Consider the following 19,017-nt stretch of genomic DNA (forward strand, 5'->3'; position numbering starts at 1 on the left):
AGTTCTCCACAATAGATTAGCCTCACATAGTATTACATATCCTTTTTTTTTACTATGTAGTTTGAGAAGAATAAAATGGGTGTTTGTGCACATAAATATAATAAATTCCCTTGTTCATGGATTTGATTCACATTCCCGTGAGTTGTTTTAATTTTGTTACTATGATTCTATGAATGTTGTATTTTTTTTCTAGGACCGCTTTTCACGTGCGTGATTGAATAATTTAATTTACAAATCAAAATAATGTAGTAGAAAATTAGAAATTGTTAGCTAAAAGTGCAACAGATCAAATTCATGTATAAGCCTTAGCTGTCGAGTTGTATACATAAAGAGCAATCATTTATAAATGAGCCCTAAGTTGATCGAAATATAAAAAGTATAGACATTTAGCTATTAATAATGGTCGTCCATTTATTTCTTATATATCATTCATAATACTAGTATTTACTATCGATATGTGGTTTCCCAACCTTTAATATATGGTCATATAGATATGTGGTGTAATTAATTAGATGGAAATAGTTGTAGGGCGAAAGCCATGTTTGATAGCAGCCTCCCATATTTTGTCGACGTCGAAGATGGAGTCGCCGCACTCATGCACATCCCACCCTTCGACTGTGTGCAGTATCCCCGCGACACGGGCAGCACTCATGACTCTTCTCGGCAGCCAATTCTACCATATTTCCAAAACAAAAAATTACAAACTGTGGAAAACAGAGGAACTGAAAGCTTATAGAAACTTATACATACATCTCTTTATACTAACGTGAGATATTTGTTATATTTATTTATTTATTTCATTCGCCATCATTTTTCGACAGTACTACTAACCTCACAGGAATGCAGGTTTTGGAGGGAGGGAGGGGCGATCATGGAAGGCGTGTGGCAGTAAAAGGCGTCGTCGCGCTCCTTCTTGGGAGGGAAGTGGGAGAAAGGAATGAAGAGAGTGCCCTTTGGTGCCTTGAGTTGTTCATCTTTGGATAATCCATCTCCAACTATCCATACCTACAATCATTGTCTAATACTCTCAATTTCTCTTCTTTCTTCACAAAAAACATTATGAAATACTACTCACCTTCTGAGTGTAACTTTTGGAGATTACAACTTGAGCCTCAGTTGTTGAAGATAGCTTAAGCTTCTCAGCTTCATACAATGTTGCAATCTGAAACAAAATCAAATTCAATTAAATTTGTTCTAATGGTTGATTTCAAGAGAGAAAAGGAGAGAGAGACCTGAATGCCGCGGTGGGACAAAGCGGATACAATAGCAAAAGCAAGTTTGGAGAGAGCTCCTCTGAATAGGACTTGAGTTGTTCCTTTGGGAATGCTGTGTAGAACAATGGCTACTGCTAGACTGCTTCCATCAACAATTTTAGTCTTCAGTTTAGGGTGTTTTTCAATAAAAAGTTGTCCACTTCTGTTCAGTTCCTCGCTCTGATATTTCACAAAATCGATATTAATTACTATAGCATGAATGTCTGATTAATTAGTGAAGATTGGTTGTTAAGAGGACTTGCCTGATTGAGCAATCCTAGGGTTATAACCTTCGAACCTCGTTCATCAGCTTCGAGTATGGCTTCTTCGATTAAGGTATTGATTCCTCGTCCTTGCCAATTTAGTGCATACTACATGTAAAGATTAAGCAAGTTGTGATACTCATCTTTTTTATGAAAATAATAGAAACATGATGTTAATTACCTGCTTGGTGTAACGTGGGATTGTCCATGTTTGCATCTTCAGTTTCCCAAACCGATTCGTCTCAGCAAGAAAGGTGCGGCCGAGGAGGAAGTTGAGAGTAGCAGAGAGCCATGATAGAGGCCACATGAGGCCATTGCTCTGTTTCAACTCCTGAGGCCTCGAAGCCAAGGAGGCGAACGCCACCCGGAGATGGAAGATGGATTCGGGCGTGGTGAGGTGAGTCAGGTGCACCACATCAGGAGACTCCTGCGGCTTCTCGAGCGAGCTCTCGTGCAAGGCGTCCGTGGACTTGTCCATGGTGCCGTGGATGTAATCATAAAACGGCATGAACAGTGAGTAGTTTGTCCGAAACTGTGTGTGATGCAGTGAATGGAACCTGCAGTTTTAACTAACTAGTTACTAATCAAACATTTGATTTCTGAAATTGGAAGCAATATTTAGTGTTTTCCAAAGCGGACAGTATTAAACTAATGTGCAGTACTTACGAGGGTGTATAGATCAAGTATTTGAGAGGAGGGAAGGTGGAAAACAGCCATTTTGGGAAGAACTCGAAGTTGCAGTGCCCCATATTGTTCATCACATCAAGGAACGTTACGTATCCGAATATGGACGCCAACGAAGCCGTGCCATTAAAGAGCGTGACCATGATCGGAAGCCCAAACAGTACATGATACACTATGTGCTCTGCAAATGGATGTATCACAGCTGCCATATAATATCACAATTCACAAACGCCTTAGTTTAATTTTTTCCTTAGACAACACACACAAACACACCCTATACTTACATGTAATTGGCTCAGAGACAATGGAAGAATGGTGGTGAGAATGATATCTCGAGTAGAGATAATGATGGTGGAGAGCTCTGTGCAGCCAGTAGTAGAGGTATTCGACCGGGCCAGCGTGGAGCAACACCGTTATTATCACACCATCAGTCCTCCACACCGGCAAGGAAGAGGCAACAGATATTGTGTGGTTGATAATGTACAAGATAAGTCCACTTAGAAGAATCTGATCATCCCTGTAAGAAACACATCAATCATTACAATTCAAATAGTACTAAAGTTGTTGAGGCTAATCAAGAATTAAGAAGGGTACTAATAAATTAACCAGTTGCTTTCTCTGTCAACTTGTTCGAATTCGATGGCTCTATCGACGATTTTGTTGTTGCCTTTAGCAGTTCTGTGACGAGAGAAGGAAATCCATATCTGGTTGTGGAGAGCTCTTGATAGTACAAATGGAAGAATGAGGAGATTAAGGTAGTCCAACTCATATTTGCCTATTGTAATTGCAAGAGAGTAGAGGCTATGCATTGCCAATGGAGCCAATATGATGTACTACAAATTAAAAGTGAAGGTTGATTACAATTTACATACTACTATATGTTTGTGAGTTTACTTCTTTCAAATCTAAAACTTATACATACACAAAAAAAAATGTATTAGAGTACCTTAAAACTTCCAAGAGGCTGCCATGGCCAATTAGTAAGCAACCCTGGTTTTGTAGCCATTATATGTCTCAGTATGTCAGACACCTGTTAAATTTTCTGTCCAACTACCGAACCTTATATAGGGAAAGGAAAAAGCAGTTCTTAAGAAAATATGTTATGATATATGTAAATGTAGAATAGGTTAGGCTATAAACTCATTTCAAAATATCTACCACTTGTGATAAGTTATTGTTAACATGCACGATGCTTGATGAAATAATTAATACGTATACTACGTCCGTCCAAACAAATAGACTAGTTTTACTATTTTGGGTCGTCCATCAAAATTAGACCAATTTTTAGATATTGAAATACGAGTACTGGTAATGTGGACTCCACAATCCACTAACACTACTTTTATCTTACTTTATTTTCCAATTTCTTAATTTACCAATGGCATATTAAAACTCGTACCATACAGAAGGTTGTGTCCTGATTTATTGGTCATTAGCATTCATTAAACTCGAGCAAAAAAATAGATGAATATATGTCGCCTAGAAATATTAGTTGGGACCCTAGCTAGTGTAGTGTGGGGGGTTAAATCCTATTTTCACAATTTAAATGCTCAAAAATATCTCATTGGAACACCCTCTCGTTGCACTCGTATGTACGAGAGTGGTGGGCAAAGATGGAAACAATGTTTTGCAAATTTTGATCTATGGATTCAACCCTTTTGAAATATGGTAAAAATAACATGATATTTTCAAGAGTGCTACATTTTTCGGACCAGAGATTCAAAGGTCGAAGAATATAAAATAAATATTCAGATTTATTTTGTAAATTATTTAGAAATTATATTTTACACTTGAGCATCACTATAAAAAGAATATAGCATTATTTTTCAAAAATAAATACTAATGCTCAAACGAAACATATATTTCTATGTGTACGAAATAAATAGGAGTAAGAATATTCACATCATATGCAGATTTTCAACATGGGATTTCCAGCCAGCAAATATGTTGGAAAAAACGTGAAAGAAAGGCTTTAGCCTTTAATCAAGTCTTTTGGCTTTTCAACTAATTAAGATAGCTCAACTGGTTTATGAGTATTTATAATGTCTAATACTACCTCCGTCTCCCAAAAAATTTGACCAAGTTTACCATTTTGATCCGTCCCTGAAAATTTGATACACTTCACTTTTAATATTTTTGGTAGTGGACCACATATTCCACTAACTCATTCCTACTCACATTTTATTATAAAACTAATACTTTAAAAGTAGGACCCACATCCCACCAACTTTTTCAACTCACTTTCCATTACATTTCTTAAAACCCGTGCCGGGTCAAAGTATATCAAATTTTGGGGGACGGAGGTAGTACTTTTAAAGTGATTTCTCCTATCCTATAAATAGGTAGGTTTGAGAGACGAGAAAGACACATATAAAAAATAAATAAATAAATAAATAAAAACAAACAAAAGGCACTTTCTCTTTTTTCAAGTTCTCTACATCTAGTGTGCATCTTAGAAGCATTGTCTAGATCGATTCTCGGAACTCCATCAAGTTTACCGGTGCCTAGTGGGTTTGAGGTGCTTCTACATGCTAGGAGGAAGTCGTTTTATCTTTGGGGACAATTCGCCATTCTGTGAGCATTAGCCAGGGCGTAATTTATCTTGCGGAAATAGGGTTTTCCTCGACTCGACTTTTAGTTTGTTGCTATCCATTCCATCAATTTCTGTTGTAATTTCCATTCCACTTTTGTTGTTATCTTCCTTCAATTGTACTCCCTCCGTCCGCCATTAGGAGTTTTATTTATGGGCGGCACAAGTTTTAAGAAATGTTAAGAAAAGTAGGTGAAAAAAGTCTCTTTTGTATATATTAGTTTTAAATAAAATATGAGTGGAATGAGTTAGTGGAAGGTGGGACCTATTACCATTTATGGTAAAAGTGAACCGGGACTCTTATTCGCGGACGGACTAAAATGGAAAAATGAGACTCCTATTCGCGAAAAGAGAGAATAATAGTTAGAGTACCGCCTGTATACGGCTTGGGAATTTTAACCCAATATTTCTAATAAAATATAAGCCGGGCTATACTCCTCCATCACATAAATATATGCAATAATCCTTGGTTACGACCTTTAAGAATGGTAGCGTTGTTTGAATTGTGATCAACGAATAAAAGTTTCTCTTGATACGAAGTATTAATAATTCGTGTGAATCTATATTGTTTGCCGCTAGCCAAACGGAGATTTCACTATGCTATGTTTCTGTTTTGGGTCCTAATTATTGTATTGGGCCTAGCCCGTCTCGTGTGTCTATTTATATAGAAGTAGGGCACATAATTTTGTAATCTAAAAACAATTTGAATATAATCTGTTTTCCTTTCTTGCCCGTGGACGTAACCAACACTAAGTTGGTGAACCATGTAAATCTGTGTCTCTTTACGTTTATGTTTGTCTCGATTACACAATTGCTCTATTCTATCATAACGCCATGAAAAAAAGTTATAATAGTACTACAGTACTTTGAAAAAAAGAAGAAAATATATTTATTTTTATGGAACAAATATAGTTGAAATTGTTTGTGCTTTAATGCGATTGACTGAGGAATGCTATTGCAACGTAAATGTAGTCATTATATAGCACTGTTTGTGGATTTTTATGGAAGAACGGTAGTGAATGGTTAATCACAGCCATACATAATGCTATTGATTTTTATATTCAAGATCATACTTAAGAAACAATTAATTCTGAAGATACTTTCCTGAAGTGTAGGAGATTTTATCGGATCTCCTACCTATTTCCATAAATACGACAATTCATGATTTGTTTAACCGTGTTGGCAATTGAAACAATACTTATGGACCCCTTTTCCTAACCCCCAATTAATTTAGGAGGACGGAACCCATAAATTTCTATTTACTCATGTGCCAATAACTTTTTCAATTGACTTTCACTAGGAATATTTCTTAAAATTCGTGCGCGTCAAACGGTAGGAGTAAAAGTTAAATTTTTGTTCAGTTTTTTGTCAGGTTTTGCTTCGGTTTAGTTTGGTTTCAGATTTTTAGCAAATTTCAGATTTTTAATCCCGTTGTATTTCAATTTTTTAGTTAGGTTCCCTCCGTTAATAAAAGAATAGTCTCATTTGTGGACGAACGATTTTAATTAGAAATTAGTAAAATAAAAAAGATGAGAGAAAAAGTAGATAAAGTAAGAGAAAAGTGAAAAAGTGGATAAATAAGAGAGAGAAGGTAAAAAACAAGATATAAACTTTTTATTTTAGAAATAAGATTATTTTTTATAGAAATAGCAAAATAAGACTATTTTTTATGAACGAAAATAATATATAAAATAAAAAATACTACTCCCTCCGTCCCACAAAAGATGTCACACTTGTCGGACGACACGAGATTTTAGGTGGAAAGAGAAAATAGTAATATTTATATTAATGTGAGAGAGATTTTTTTTCAAAAAAGGAAATGTAACATATTTTGTGGGACAAACTAAAAAGGAAAATGTAACATCTTTTGTGGGACGAAAGGAGTGATATTTTTTAATAGTTTTTGAGTAGTGATAAATTAACAAACATTGTATATACAAAATTGGATATTTTAGATATTTTACATTCACAATTATTTAACATTACATATTTACCCTTTTATAACTATTTAGGGAAGATTAAGTTTCTAAGTTTAATAACTGCAAATTTAGGAAAGATAATCCATTCTATCATAAAGCTACATAATTATAGCTAAATTAAAACTAAAAAGATAAATTTATCACATTCTTCACCATACATTTTTATAAATATTGGGTAAGCATTTGAAGAATATTAAATTTCTTCTATTTTCTCAACACTCAAATACCTTATGCAATAAAATCTAATAATAAATTTACATATAAAATGTTAGTAGTCATTAAAAAAAGTCACATAATGCATTTAAAATTTTATTATTGTCATCCAACTAATTAAATATTACTATTATTTTAATTTTTAGCATTACCATCCAACTAGTTGAAAATTATTATTTTTATTAATCAGTAATAAAAAATAAATAATAGTTATTAAAAACAAACTATTTCATTGTGTAATAAAAAATAAATAAATTATAATAATAGCTATTTGTAAGTATACTTAATTAATTAGTATCTCATCCAACTAATTAAATATCATCACATCGATTTCTTTGAGTCTTGTATATCTTTACTCGAAATTATGAAATGAATATAAAATAGTAAAAACTAAATATTAACAAATAACAGTCACTCGTATCCAACTATATTAATACTCTATTAGTAAATTTTAAAGTTAATAAATTATAAAACAACCACATGTATATTTACCTAATTTCTTAACATTATCATAAAACTACTTATGATGATTAAATCAATTTTTTTTTATATTTAATATCTTAACTCAAAAACCATAAACAAAATTAAATTTGTTATAAAATAATAACAAAGTCATTCACATCCAACTATTTTATTGTTCAACTATTTTAAAACGGTAAATTATAAAAATGACTATATATATAATATATATTTAATTTCTTAGTACTCCCATCCAACTAATTAATGGTGATTATGTCGGTTTTTTGTGTACTATAAAATTGATTAAAACGATAATATCCATTCACATTCAACTATATTAGTATTAAATAATTTGAATAATTATAAATTATAAAAATGACTACATGTATATAGTTTGATTTAGTATTGTCATCCAACTAATTGACATGTAATAGTATCAAATAAATTAAAATGATAAAATCATTCAAATCGAATAACTCTTAAATTGTAAATTATAAAAATAACTGCAGTATATATATACTACTTAATTTCTTGTACTATCATCCAACCATTTAATGATAATTAAATCGGTTTACTTATATAATAATAATAATAATAATAATAATAATAATAATAATAATAATAATAATAATAATAAATATTAAATTGAAATAATAATAGTCATTCTCATTCAACTAATTTATTATTGAGTAATTCTAAAAAGTGATATATATATTTAATTTTTATTATCACACATCTAATCGATAATCATTAATTCAATTTTCTCGTGACTCAACATTATTTAAAAACCATGGAACATAAATAAATTCAATATGTACTACTTAAAAAATACATTAAAGCTACGTTAGTCAGTCACATCGAAAAATTGTAAATTATAAAATGACAACAATAAAAACTGTAAACTATAAAAATACAAGAATATGTACTTAACTTATGAGTACGGTCATTCAACAAATTAATTATCATTAAGTCGATTTCATTTTATTCGCTACATCCAGAATATAAAAAATCATGCAATGAAATTAAAATTGATATAATATTAAAAAATAAGTTAAAAAAATAATTTGAATCGAAATATTTCATGATTGAATGATTCTAAAAATTATAAATAAATGCAACTACTTGTATATGTATTTAATTTCTACTACAAAGACCCTTCATGTTAATTAAGAAAGAAATAATAATTAATATTTCCTTAATATAAAAATACTCATAGCTAAAAGTAAATTAAAATAAATAGCATTCATATATCTGTTTTTGGATATATAATGAAAAAGGGAACAAGCTAAGGAAAAATAGCATTGATGGAAAATAACACAAAAATAAAAAGATATTGCAAGAAATGTTAAACCATTATGGCTATAATATTTTCTCATGTAGTCCACGTATCAAATATAGAAATGCTTTACTATTTTAATTTATTTTTTCCATATATTAAATTATTTTACTTTCACAACATTTGATGATTTATATCGTATGATAATTTGAAATAAATTTTTGTAAAAAAATCAAACAAGTTATGAAAAAATAATATAAATGACAAAAAAACTAGATACTAATGTATAAAATGATCAAATATGAATTTCTTTCAAAAAGAAATATGGTACTATATTAAATTATATAGTTCTACTAGTAATTATTTTATGATTAAATATAATACTTTAATTATGTAGTGTGTTAATTAGTATTACCATAAATAAGTCATAATCTAAATCAATGATATGTTTCTAAACTAATAGAGTTAAAAATAACGAACATTAAATAAGGATAAATTAGTCATAAAATTATATCCTAAAATATAGAACTAAATTAAAGGGTATTTTGTATACACAATTTTTGTTAATTTATCTTTTCCCTTATAAGAAATGCATCCTATGAGGTTTACGAATGATAAAATATTACTCCCTTCGTCCCACTTAAGATGACACGTTTTCCTTTTTAGTTTGTTCCAACTAAGATGACAACACATTTCCTTTTTTGGAAATTTTCTCTCTCCAATTAATACACCCAACTACTTTTTCCCACCACTATTAAAATATTCACCTTTCTTTCTCTCTCTATTTTAGTACTTCTACCCACCTTTTCTCTCTCTAATTAAATACATTAACCAATAACTCCTAAAATTTCGTTCCGGATAAAGAATGGTCATCTTAGCCGGGACGGAGGGACTATTATTCTGGAAGGAAATTGTCAAATCCAACATTCATGTATAACATATTCTTATCTTGTTTTTCTTTATCACTACTCATTTATCATGAGTCATAACTAATATTTTCTTTAATCTTTCTTATTTATCATTTATATGCAAATAATTTTATAACACGAAATTCCAATACAGTTAGAATAATTACATGCTTGTACCAAGGTATTCCCTTTCTCCTTACCATTCTGCTTCACCGCCTTTCTCCTGCTTGCCTTTGCATCGACGGTCCCACCCGCTTCGTCAGTCTAATCGGACTCACTTTTTGAAGTGGCCTACATTCGGTGGCAGAGACAGAATTTTAACGATGGGGGCCCAAACTGCCATTAAAATTTTTTGAGTGTGTTCAGAGCTAACAATGCGGAAACAACTCGAACGTGAGCAATATAAAAAGCCATGATTGAGACGATGAGAAAATTAATTAGTGAATAGATTTTATAGCATGGCACATATTTTTACTAATATTTTATGATATATTTTCATACTCCTAGTATTTATCAAATCAAAGAGTTATTATCAGCTATTATTGATTTTTTATAATAATGGGAATCACATTAAAATTGATTTTATTAATATCATATTATTATATTTTATAATATTTATAAACTCAAATAATTATTTGATAATATTAAATTATAAAAAACATTCTTTTATGATTATAAATTAAAATGATTTATGTAAAAAATTACTAGTGAAAAAAATTCAATCAAAGTTAATGTGAGAAAATTCATAAAACATAAATGAATATGAGAAAACTAACAAAAGTTACTAATTTCATAAAATAAAAACGTCACAAATGAATTATGTGTATAAATTTTAAAATGAAATTTATTAATATTATAGTACTACATAGTATTTATTATGATAAGTAAATACTTATTTATACAAAATTACTAGCATATAAACCTAATAAACATAAATGAATACAAAATAGAAGAAATAGAGTCCAAAATGATGAATACAAAATAGAAGAAATAGAGTCCAAAATATCCAAAAGATGACTACTACAAAATATAAGAAGTAGAGTCCAAAATACAAAAATCCCAGGAGGGTTTCGAAACCACTACCTCACTGATAGAAGAATAGAAATCTACCCAACTAGGCTAGCATTTCATATTTACATTTCTACTTACATATAAAATATAAAATATATAGGTAATAATCAAATGGGTGAGGGCCCAAGGGCCCCCGGCCCCATCGTGCCTCCGCCCCTGCCTACATTCTCCCATGCACGAACATACTTAAAGGTCTTCTTGGTGTGTGTTCATCACTTATATCAACATATCCTTTGTACTTGAGTTGAGTTGAGTCGCTCCTCACCTAATGGAAATGGTTTCGAAGCAATGAAGCATATATAAGCTTTGCTAGTAGGTATATGCATTTGGTATGACTCATAATGTATTCTCAAAATGTTAAAGTAAACCAACATATACATGTACACAAATAATATCCTTAAACTTTTTGAGAAAGATGGTGTATCCTGTTATACCTCTAGACCATTTTATGAAAAAAAGATGCTACTTTTTATTGGTCGGAGATGATGAGGATATTCTTCGAAAAGACATATTATTCGCCTAATGAGGAGTGTTGGCGAATAATTCTCGTTTTTGGTTTATGTTTTTTTCTGGCAAGAGCAAAGTGGTGAAAATGTTAAGCCGGATTTTTGAGCCAATTTTGACTAAGATATGGGAGTCAATTTTGTCAAAGTTGGTTGAACAAATGGCGGATCATGCACACAACAATGTGAAAAGTATAAAGGACTTTGAGCTCAATCTAAAAGCTCTGCAGAAAAAGTTGAAGTCATTAGGTGCTAAGGCATCTGATGTTGAGGAGGAAATCAAGAACTCAGAGCTTTCTGGTCGAAAGAAAAGGAAGCGTGAAGTTGAGGAATGGTTGGAAGAAGTGAGGTCCATTGAAAATCAAGTTGTTGAGTTGGGGACTCAACCGGAATCTGAAGGATTTATTATGAGATTGATGGATGGAGGGTTACCAGATAAACTAAATGGCGAGGTTGACATGCTTGTTGAGCAAAGTCGGAATTTTGGTGAACTTGTCCTTGATGTTTGTGGAAGTAGGGGAGATAAGTTGTTAACAAATGGGATGGTTGGTGAAGCTTTTGATGAAAATTTGGAAATGATTTTGACACTTTTGGAGAGTGGGCAAGTGTCGAGCATTGGTGTTTATGGCATGGGTGGTGTGGGCAAAATGACACTGGCAAAGCACATTCACAATCAACTCCTCCAACACTCTCAGGGACGTGTGATTTGGGTTACAGTCTCTCAAGAATTTAGTGTTACGACTTTACAAGATAAAATAGCTCGTTTCATAGGTCTGGAGTTTGTAGGTGAGAATAATGAAGACATAAGGGCGGCGAGACTTAATACAACTTTGTCTCAGATGAAGAATTCAGTGCTGATATTAGATGATGTGTGGGAAAATATTGATCTTTTAAAGGTTGGATGTCCCGTTTCTGTCGAGTGTTGCAGGCTGATTATAACCACTCGCTCCTTAGAAGTGTGTCGTCAAATTTGTTGCCAAAAATTGATTCCAGTGCAAACTCTACATCATCATGAGGCATGGAAATTGTTTAATGAAACACTAAGAAATGAGATAGAACTTGATTCTTCGGCAGAAGAGATTGCGGATATGTGGCAAAATTGTGTGGTGGTCTGCCCCTAGCAATTGTTACAGTGGCTGCAAGCATGAGGGGAGAGAGAGCCATTCATACATGGAGAAATGCTTATGTTGAACTAAAAGAATGTGTCTCGGGGAATGATGGCATGGGAGATGGTGATGTTTATAAAGTATTGAAATATAGTTTTGATCGGTTGAAGAGTAATCATCATAGTCAGAGTAATGAGTTCAATACATTGCAACATTGTTTCCTGCATTGCGCGTTATATCCTGAAGATAAAGAAATAGAGCGAGAGGCTTTGGTTAGGGAGTTCATTTCAGAAGGGTTGGTGGATGAAAGAAAGACAAGGAGAGCAGAAGTTGAGCAAGGACATTCCATATTGGATAAATTAGTGAATGTGTGCTTATTGGAACAAGTTGTTCCCGATGACTTTGGTCCTACGGAATGCGTGAAGATGCATGATCTTGTCAGAAGTATGGCATTGAAGATATGTGAGGGGAAATATATGGTAAGAGCAGGTGATTTGTCTTTGACGGAAATTCCAAAAGAAGCAGAATGGGCAAAAGATCTGGAGAAGGTGTCCATAATGGAAAATGGCATAAGGAGAATTGAAGAAGGAATGTCTCCCGATTGTCCTAAGCTCTCTACATTGCTTTTATGCAATAATCATCGGCTGGAGTTTATCCCAGATTCATTCTTTTCTAAAATGCAAGGACTATGTACTCTTGATTTGAGCTGGACTGTCATAACAATGCTGCCAAACTCAGTCTGTGCCATGAAGAGCCTCAAGGCATTGCTCCTTGAGTCGTGTTATAAGCTGAAAAATGTGCCATACTTGGGAGAGATGAAAGAAATCAGGGAGTTAAACCTCTCGCTCACAGCCATCATGGAAGTACCTCAAGGAGTTGGAGAATTATTCAATCTCAAATTCCTCGCGTTGGAATCGTCTAACTTGAAGATACTTCCAAGAGGTTTGTTCCATAAACTTGGGAATCTTCAGCATTTAGAATTACCATTTTGTGTACAAGTAGTAATTGAAGAAATTGAGAATCTGAAACTGCTAGAGGAGTTTAGTGGAAGAGTGGACAATGTGAATGATTTTAATTCTTTAATTACAAGTTGGAGAAATCGGGTGCATGACACTTGCTACATAATATTAGTGGGATCGTATCATGAAGATACATTCGAAATAACAGGAGGAGCATGTTATAATAAACAGTTGTTCCTGTCCGAATGCAACCTTGAAGATGAGAGAATATTAGCAGAGGGAATTGAGCAACTAACAATTATTGAATGTGAGGGTCCGACCATATGCTTTGTGGATGGATTGGAGAGATTGAAAATTAAATGGTGTGGAGACATAGAATACATTTTGAAGAAATGTCAAATGGCTACTCTTACAGAAATTGAATTGGTTGGGTTGGATGATATGAAGGGGTTGGTCGAAGAGGGGGAAATAGGAGCATCAGCTGCACTTGCATGGCCTGTGTTTTCTTCTCTGATACGGTTAAGAATTGATAAGTGTAACAAGATGAGGATACCACTACCAGGAGCTCCCAACCTCGAACTTATTGATATAAGCGAGTGTGAAGAAATAGAAGAGATATTCGAGGATGAAGGAACCGGTTCCCTCACCCTCCCTAAATTAAAACAAGTACAGGGCTGCCAAAACTGAGGAAGGTGGGGATACTATCAAGAGCTGCCAACCTTGAAGTTATTGATATCATCGAGTGTGATGAAGTAGAAGAGATATTCGAAGACGAAGGAAGAAGTTCCCTCGCCCTCGCTAAATTAAAAACCTTAAGGTTACATGGGCTGCCAAGACTAAGGAAGGTGGGGATACTATCAAGAGCTCCCAACCTTGGAGTTATTCATATCAGCAATTGTGAAGAAATAGAAGAGATATTCAAAGATGAAGATCGATATTTCCTCACACTCCCCAAATTAAAAGAAGTATGGTTATATGATCTTCCAAGACTGAGGAAGGTGGGGATATCACTATCAGGAGTTCCTAACCTTATAACTATTTCTGTGAGTGAGTGTGGAGGATTAGAAGATGTAATCGATGATGAAGGAAGAGGATGCCTCACCCTGCCCAAATTAAAACAGTTGAAGTTGGAAGAGCTTCCAAGACTGAAGAGCCTATGCAAGGGAACAACCATCATTTGCAACTCAATTGAAGCTATATTCATAAAAAAGTGCCCAAGATTGATGAACAAACTTCCTGTGCTTGTGGATTTGGCTGTGCCTCGACGATTTAAGATAAGGGTCAACCCAGAACTGTGGGAATCATTGGAGTCGGACCATCCCAACCTCTCTCTATTTTCCATATCTGATAATAGGGGTGTGTTATATTGCTAACTATTTAAATTGCTAACTCTGCTAACTTATCAATACAATGTATTAAAAATGTCAACACAGTGACATCAAAATGTCAACACATAATATCAACATATTATATTGAAGTTCAACAAAATTATGTGTTGACATTATAATGTCATCGTGTTGACATTTTTAATACACTGCATTGTTGAGTTAGCAAGTTAGCAACTTAAGAAAGTTAACAATTGATCACACCCCTCTGATAATAGTTATATCTATTAATGCATTGTTTTTGGCGCAAATGTTTCTGGATTCATGTATGTAATCACACGATACATTCCCTTTGCTTATGCGTCAACACACCCATATATCCATAAGTTCATAAATTGATGTTAGACAATAATGAGTCATGCTTTATCAGAAATGCATCCATTTTATTTAAATGGTGGTGGAGGTGGAGGTTCGGAAATGATCACAGATTATTATCACTGTACTCATTCAAGAATTAATATAGATTAAAAAGATTTCAATAATACAATTCTGAACTACTCCCTCCGTTCCCTCATAGTTGAGGCGGAACTTTTCGGCACGGAGTTTAAGAAATGAATGTTGAGTGTGTTAAATAAATAGATAAAAAAATAAGAAAGAAAAAAAGGTAGAGAAAATAAAGTAAAAAGTGAATAAAGTAGAGAGAATAAAGTAAGAGAGAGTAAAGTAAGAGAGAGGAAAAAATTACTATAAATGGATATGACTCAACTATGAGGGAACTTCCTGAAATGGAAAAATGACTCAACTATGAAGGAACGGAGAGAGTATTTCTCAAAAATATTTCTTCAAGACTAGACCAAAATTGGTCCCTTATATATGTCCTAAAAAACTTTTAGTAGTATACATTAAGTGTGTTACATTTTAGTTTCAAACAATATGTTTTAGTCTAAAAATTACCAATTTCGTCAAAAACTTGGTTTGGCCAATTGAATAAGTTAATTTTGAATCAGATTAATACGATTAACCTAATTAATTATCATTAGGTTAATCAAATTAATATTAATTTGGTTAATTGGGTTATTTTAGTTCAATATTAAGTCTCAAATTTGGTCAAAATAAGTTTGACCGTAAAGTTTTTAACAAAATACTCCCTTCGTCCTATAGAATTATGTCATATTTTTCTTTTCACCCGTCACATATAAATAGTCTATATTCATAACCTTTTTCTCCTTAATTTTTACTCCCTCCGTCCCGGCTAAGATGACACATTCTTTGGCCGGCACGAGATTTTAGGAGTTATTGGTTAAAGTGTTTAATTGAAGAGAAAAAAAATAGGTGCAAATATGAAAATAGAGAGAGAAAGAAAGATAAATATTTTAATAGGAGTAGAAAAAGTTGTTGGGTGTATTAATTGAAGAGATAAAGTTTCCAAAAAAGGAAATGTGTCATCTTAGTTGGGACAAACTAAAAAGGAAAACGTGTCATTTGGATTAGTTAATTGTTAGTGTACCAATTTACTTTACTAAATTATATGGATCCAAAAAATTTAGAATCTGAATATGTACATATTTCAAATTAAAATTCAAAATATCGGAACTATACTGAAGCCAAAATATGACAAAGCTTTTAAGTTTTGTCAGTGGAACCAAAGAAGGCAAGCATCAATGATCGATCTAGGTGGAATCAGAGCAGAGGCGTATGCACATGGGAACAAGGGGTACAACGGTACCCCCAAATCTTTGTGCTTTTATAATATATGTAGTCCTAAGTTTACAAAATCAATTTCTATCCTAGTGGTTAGTATGTTCGTCATCCATATTACAAAATCAATCTCAAATTCCTCGCATTGGATGTGCGTGAATTTTGGATGCTTCCAGAAGGATTTTTTCTTAAACTTGGGAATCTTCAGCACTTGGAATTACCATTGCATATAGAAGTAAAAGTTGAAGAAATTGAGAATCTGAAACAGCTAGAGGAGTTTAGTGGAAGAGTGGAAAATGTGAAAGATTTGAAGTCTTTGATTACAAGTTGGGGAAGTCGGGTGCGTGACACTTGCTACAGAATATTAGTGGGATCGTATTATGAAATATTCAATAAAAGAGGAGGAATATGTCATAATAAAGAGTTGTTCCTGTTCAACTGCAACCTTAAAGATGAGAGAGTATTAGCAGAGGGAATTGTGCAGCAATGTGAGGGTCTGGGCGTATGCTTTGTGGATGGATTGAAGACATTGAGAATTGAAAGTTGTGGAGAAATGGAGTACATTTGGAGGAGTGAGCCAGGATTATCATCTCAAATGTCTACTCTTGAAGAAATTGAACTGGTTTGGTTGGATGCTATGAAGGGGTTGATCGAAAAGGAGGAAATAGGAGCATCAGCTACTGTTATGCAATAGAAGAGATATTCAAAGACGAAGGAACAAGTTCCCTAACCCTCCCTAATTTTAAAGAAGTACAGTTAAAAAATCTTTCGAGATTGAGGAAGTTGGGGATACTATCAAGAGCTCCCAACCTTGAAGTTATTGATATAAGGGAGTGTGAAGAAATAGAAGAGATATTCAAAGATGAAGATAGACATTGCCTCACACTCCCCAAATTAAAAGAAGTATGGTTATATGATCTTCCAAGACTGAGGATGGTGGGGATATCACTATCAGATTTTCCCGACCTTATATCTATTTCTTGTAGCAATATCTGCTCCCCCGAAACCAACTGCGCTAAGTGTGGAGGATTAGAAGATGTGTTCAAGATGAAATAAGAGTGATAGGGATATATATTTTTACATCTATTCATATAATTATTTAACTTATTTTATATTTTATTGTTTAGGTATTATGATTTGATTTACTTTAAGATTTTATTTATATTCTAGTTTACAGAAAATCTTTTTGTACTATATATTATAAATATGTACGGAGTGTTTTATTAATATTAAAAAAATAGAGAATTAAATTATCAATCTTATTCTCTTTGCAGTTTCTCCCTTTTAGGTGTAATTACAACTTCCATACATTTTTATTTCATACTTGGTATAAAAAGTTTGGTATAAAAAGTTTGAAGTTTGCATAAATGAAATAAGTGACTTCATTCAGCAAAAACCACTAAAACAAAAAATTAATGACAAATCAGCCATTTTTATTTTAGCTGATCACACATGTACCAGATCATTGCATCTACAAAATCTCCTTCTTTTCTTGTTAAATTAACTATGGTTCAGCCTTGAAGATTTTTCTGATAGTAAGGGTTGATATATCATATAAATAGCAAAATGGAACCTTCAAGGAAAACTCTTTTCATTGTCAAGAGAATTAAGTATTAATATTAGTTCAAGTAAAATTTGAAAAGTAAAAATTACTCACTCCGTTCCACTAACCTATTTCATTCATTATAAAACTAATATATAAAAATTATACTCAATTAACTTATTCAACAACCTTTTTTTACATTTCTTAAAACTCGTATCGAAACTAATTAGGAGTATGAGCTAACATATTCATCATAACTGGTAGCACTCACTCCGTCCCAACTAAGTTGAGTCGTATTATTTTTTAGAGTTGAATTATTTTCTGTTTTGCAAAAGATAAACATCCAATAACTACTTACTTTATCCTCTCTAATACTACATTATATACCTTTTCCTATTTCATTTTATATTTATTTAATTTATTTAATACAGTTCCTTATTTAAAAAAACGCCATGCAATAGATAAAAACAAGCTGTCCATCATCCATGATATGATACGATAATGTACAAATCCCCCCAATCAATAAATAAACTGGTGCGAATCAATTGAATCGATCGTCAAATCTATAAATGAATCAATATGGACAAAAGAAAAACCCAAAAAGCGATCATGTCAAAGCAAAATCTCAGCTTTCTAATGTCTAAGTCTAATGTGTAGAAGAAGAAAGAAAAAGAAGTTTGAAAGTATAGAAGCAACTAAAAGGCGATATCTATTGGACAATCGGAAAACTGCAACACAGAGTCCGACTCAACTTCACATCTCTCAGGTAACAATTCTCTTACTAATTTACATCTCTGCTTTTATCTGAATTTTACAAAATCTGGTGAATATTACCCCAAGCCTTCAGGAAATGAAAGTTTTAAAATGAAGGAAATTTTGAACAATCATCTGTATTAGACTCCACTCTAACATCTTAGCATCATGTTCACATATTCAACATATATTGGATTTATACTTTGTTCATTACTTGCAAATTCATTTTCGGACGGAATAGATGATTGTTGTTTATCAAAGTGAGAATGTAGCTATTTTGCTTATCAAATAATTGTTGTTTTTTGTTTATGTTTTCTTTGGGAAGAGCAAAGTGGTGAAAATGTTAAGCTGGTTTTTCGAGCCGATTTTGACAAAGCTAGCGGAGTTATTTATGTCAAAGTTGGTGGAACAAACGGCAGATAATGCACACAATA

General features: G+C 32.7%; 2 protein-coding genes across 2 annotated transcripts; one reads left to right on the plus strand and one right to left on the minus strand.

Annotated features, from left to right (window-relative positions):
* Positions 1-246: 246 nt before the first annotated feature.
* On the minus strand, positions 247-3,220 carry LOC125201589 (very-long-chain aldehyde decarbonylase CER1-like). The gene is made up of 10 exons (XM_048099763.1): positions 3,147-3,220; positions 2,807-3,033; positions 2,485-2,717; positions 2,183-2,402; positions 1,698-2,073; positions 1,517-1,624; positions 1,233-1,433; positions 1,076-1,162; positions 832-1,005; positions 247-673 (listed from the first exon to the last, which is right to left on the minus strand). Exons 1-10 carry the CDS (start codon positions 3,204-3,206, stop codon positions 509-511), a joined length of 1,851 nt encoding a protein of 616 aa, XP_047955720.1. The 5' UTR covers positions 3,207-3,220; the 3' UTR covers positions 247-508.
* Positions 3,221-11,271: 8,051 nt separating this feature from the next.
* LOC125185511 (probable disease resistance protein At4g27220) lies at positions 11,272-16,981 on the plus strand. The gene is given in 4 exon segments (XM_048082062.1): positions 11,272-12,285; positions 12,288-13,901; positions 14,021-14,620; positions 16,464-16,981. Coding segments are annotated over 4 exon segments (3,729 nt in total). The 5' UTR covers positions 11,272-11,288.
* The last annotated feature ends 2,036 nt before the right edge of the window (positions 16,982-19,017 follow it).

The sequence above is a fragment of the Salvia hispanica genome, chromosome 1 (assembly GCF_023119035.1).
Source record: "Salvia hispanica cultivar TCC Black 2014 chromosome 1, UniMelb_Shisp_WGS_1.0, whole genome shotgun sequence".
In the NCBI taxonomy this organism is placed as follows: domain Eukaryota; kingdom Viridiplantae; phylum Streptophyta; class Magnoliopsida; order Lamiales; family Lamiaceae; genus Salvia; species Salvia hispanica.

Coding starts and splice junctions, on each gene's coding strand:
- LOC125201589 (XM_048099763.1), bottom strand. CDS start 3,206: ATGGCTACAAAACCAGGGTTGCTTACTAATTGGCCATGGCAGCCTCTT. Junction 1,625..1,697: donor TCCCACGTTACACCAAGCAG/GTAATTAACATC, acceptor CTTTACATGTAG/TATGCACTAAATTGGCAAGG. Junction 674..831: donor AAAACCTGCATTCCTGTGAG/GTTAGTAGTACT, acceptor GAAATATGGTAG/AATTGGCTGCCGAGAAGAGT.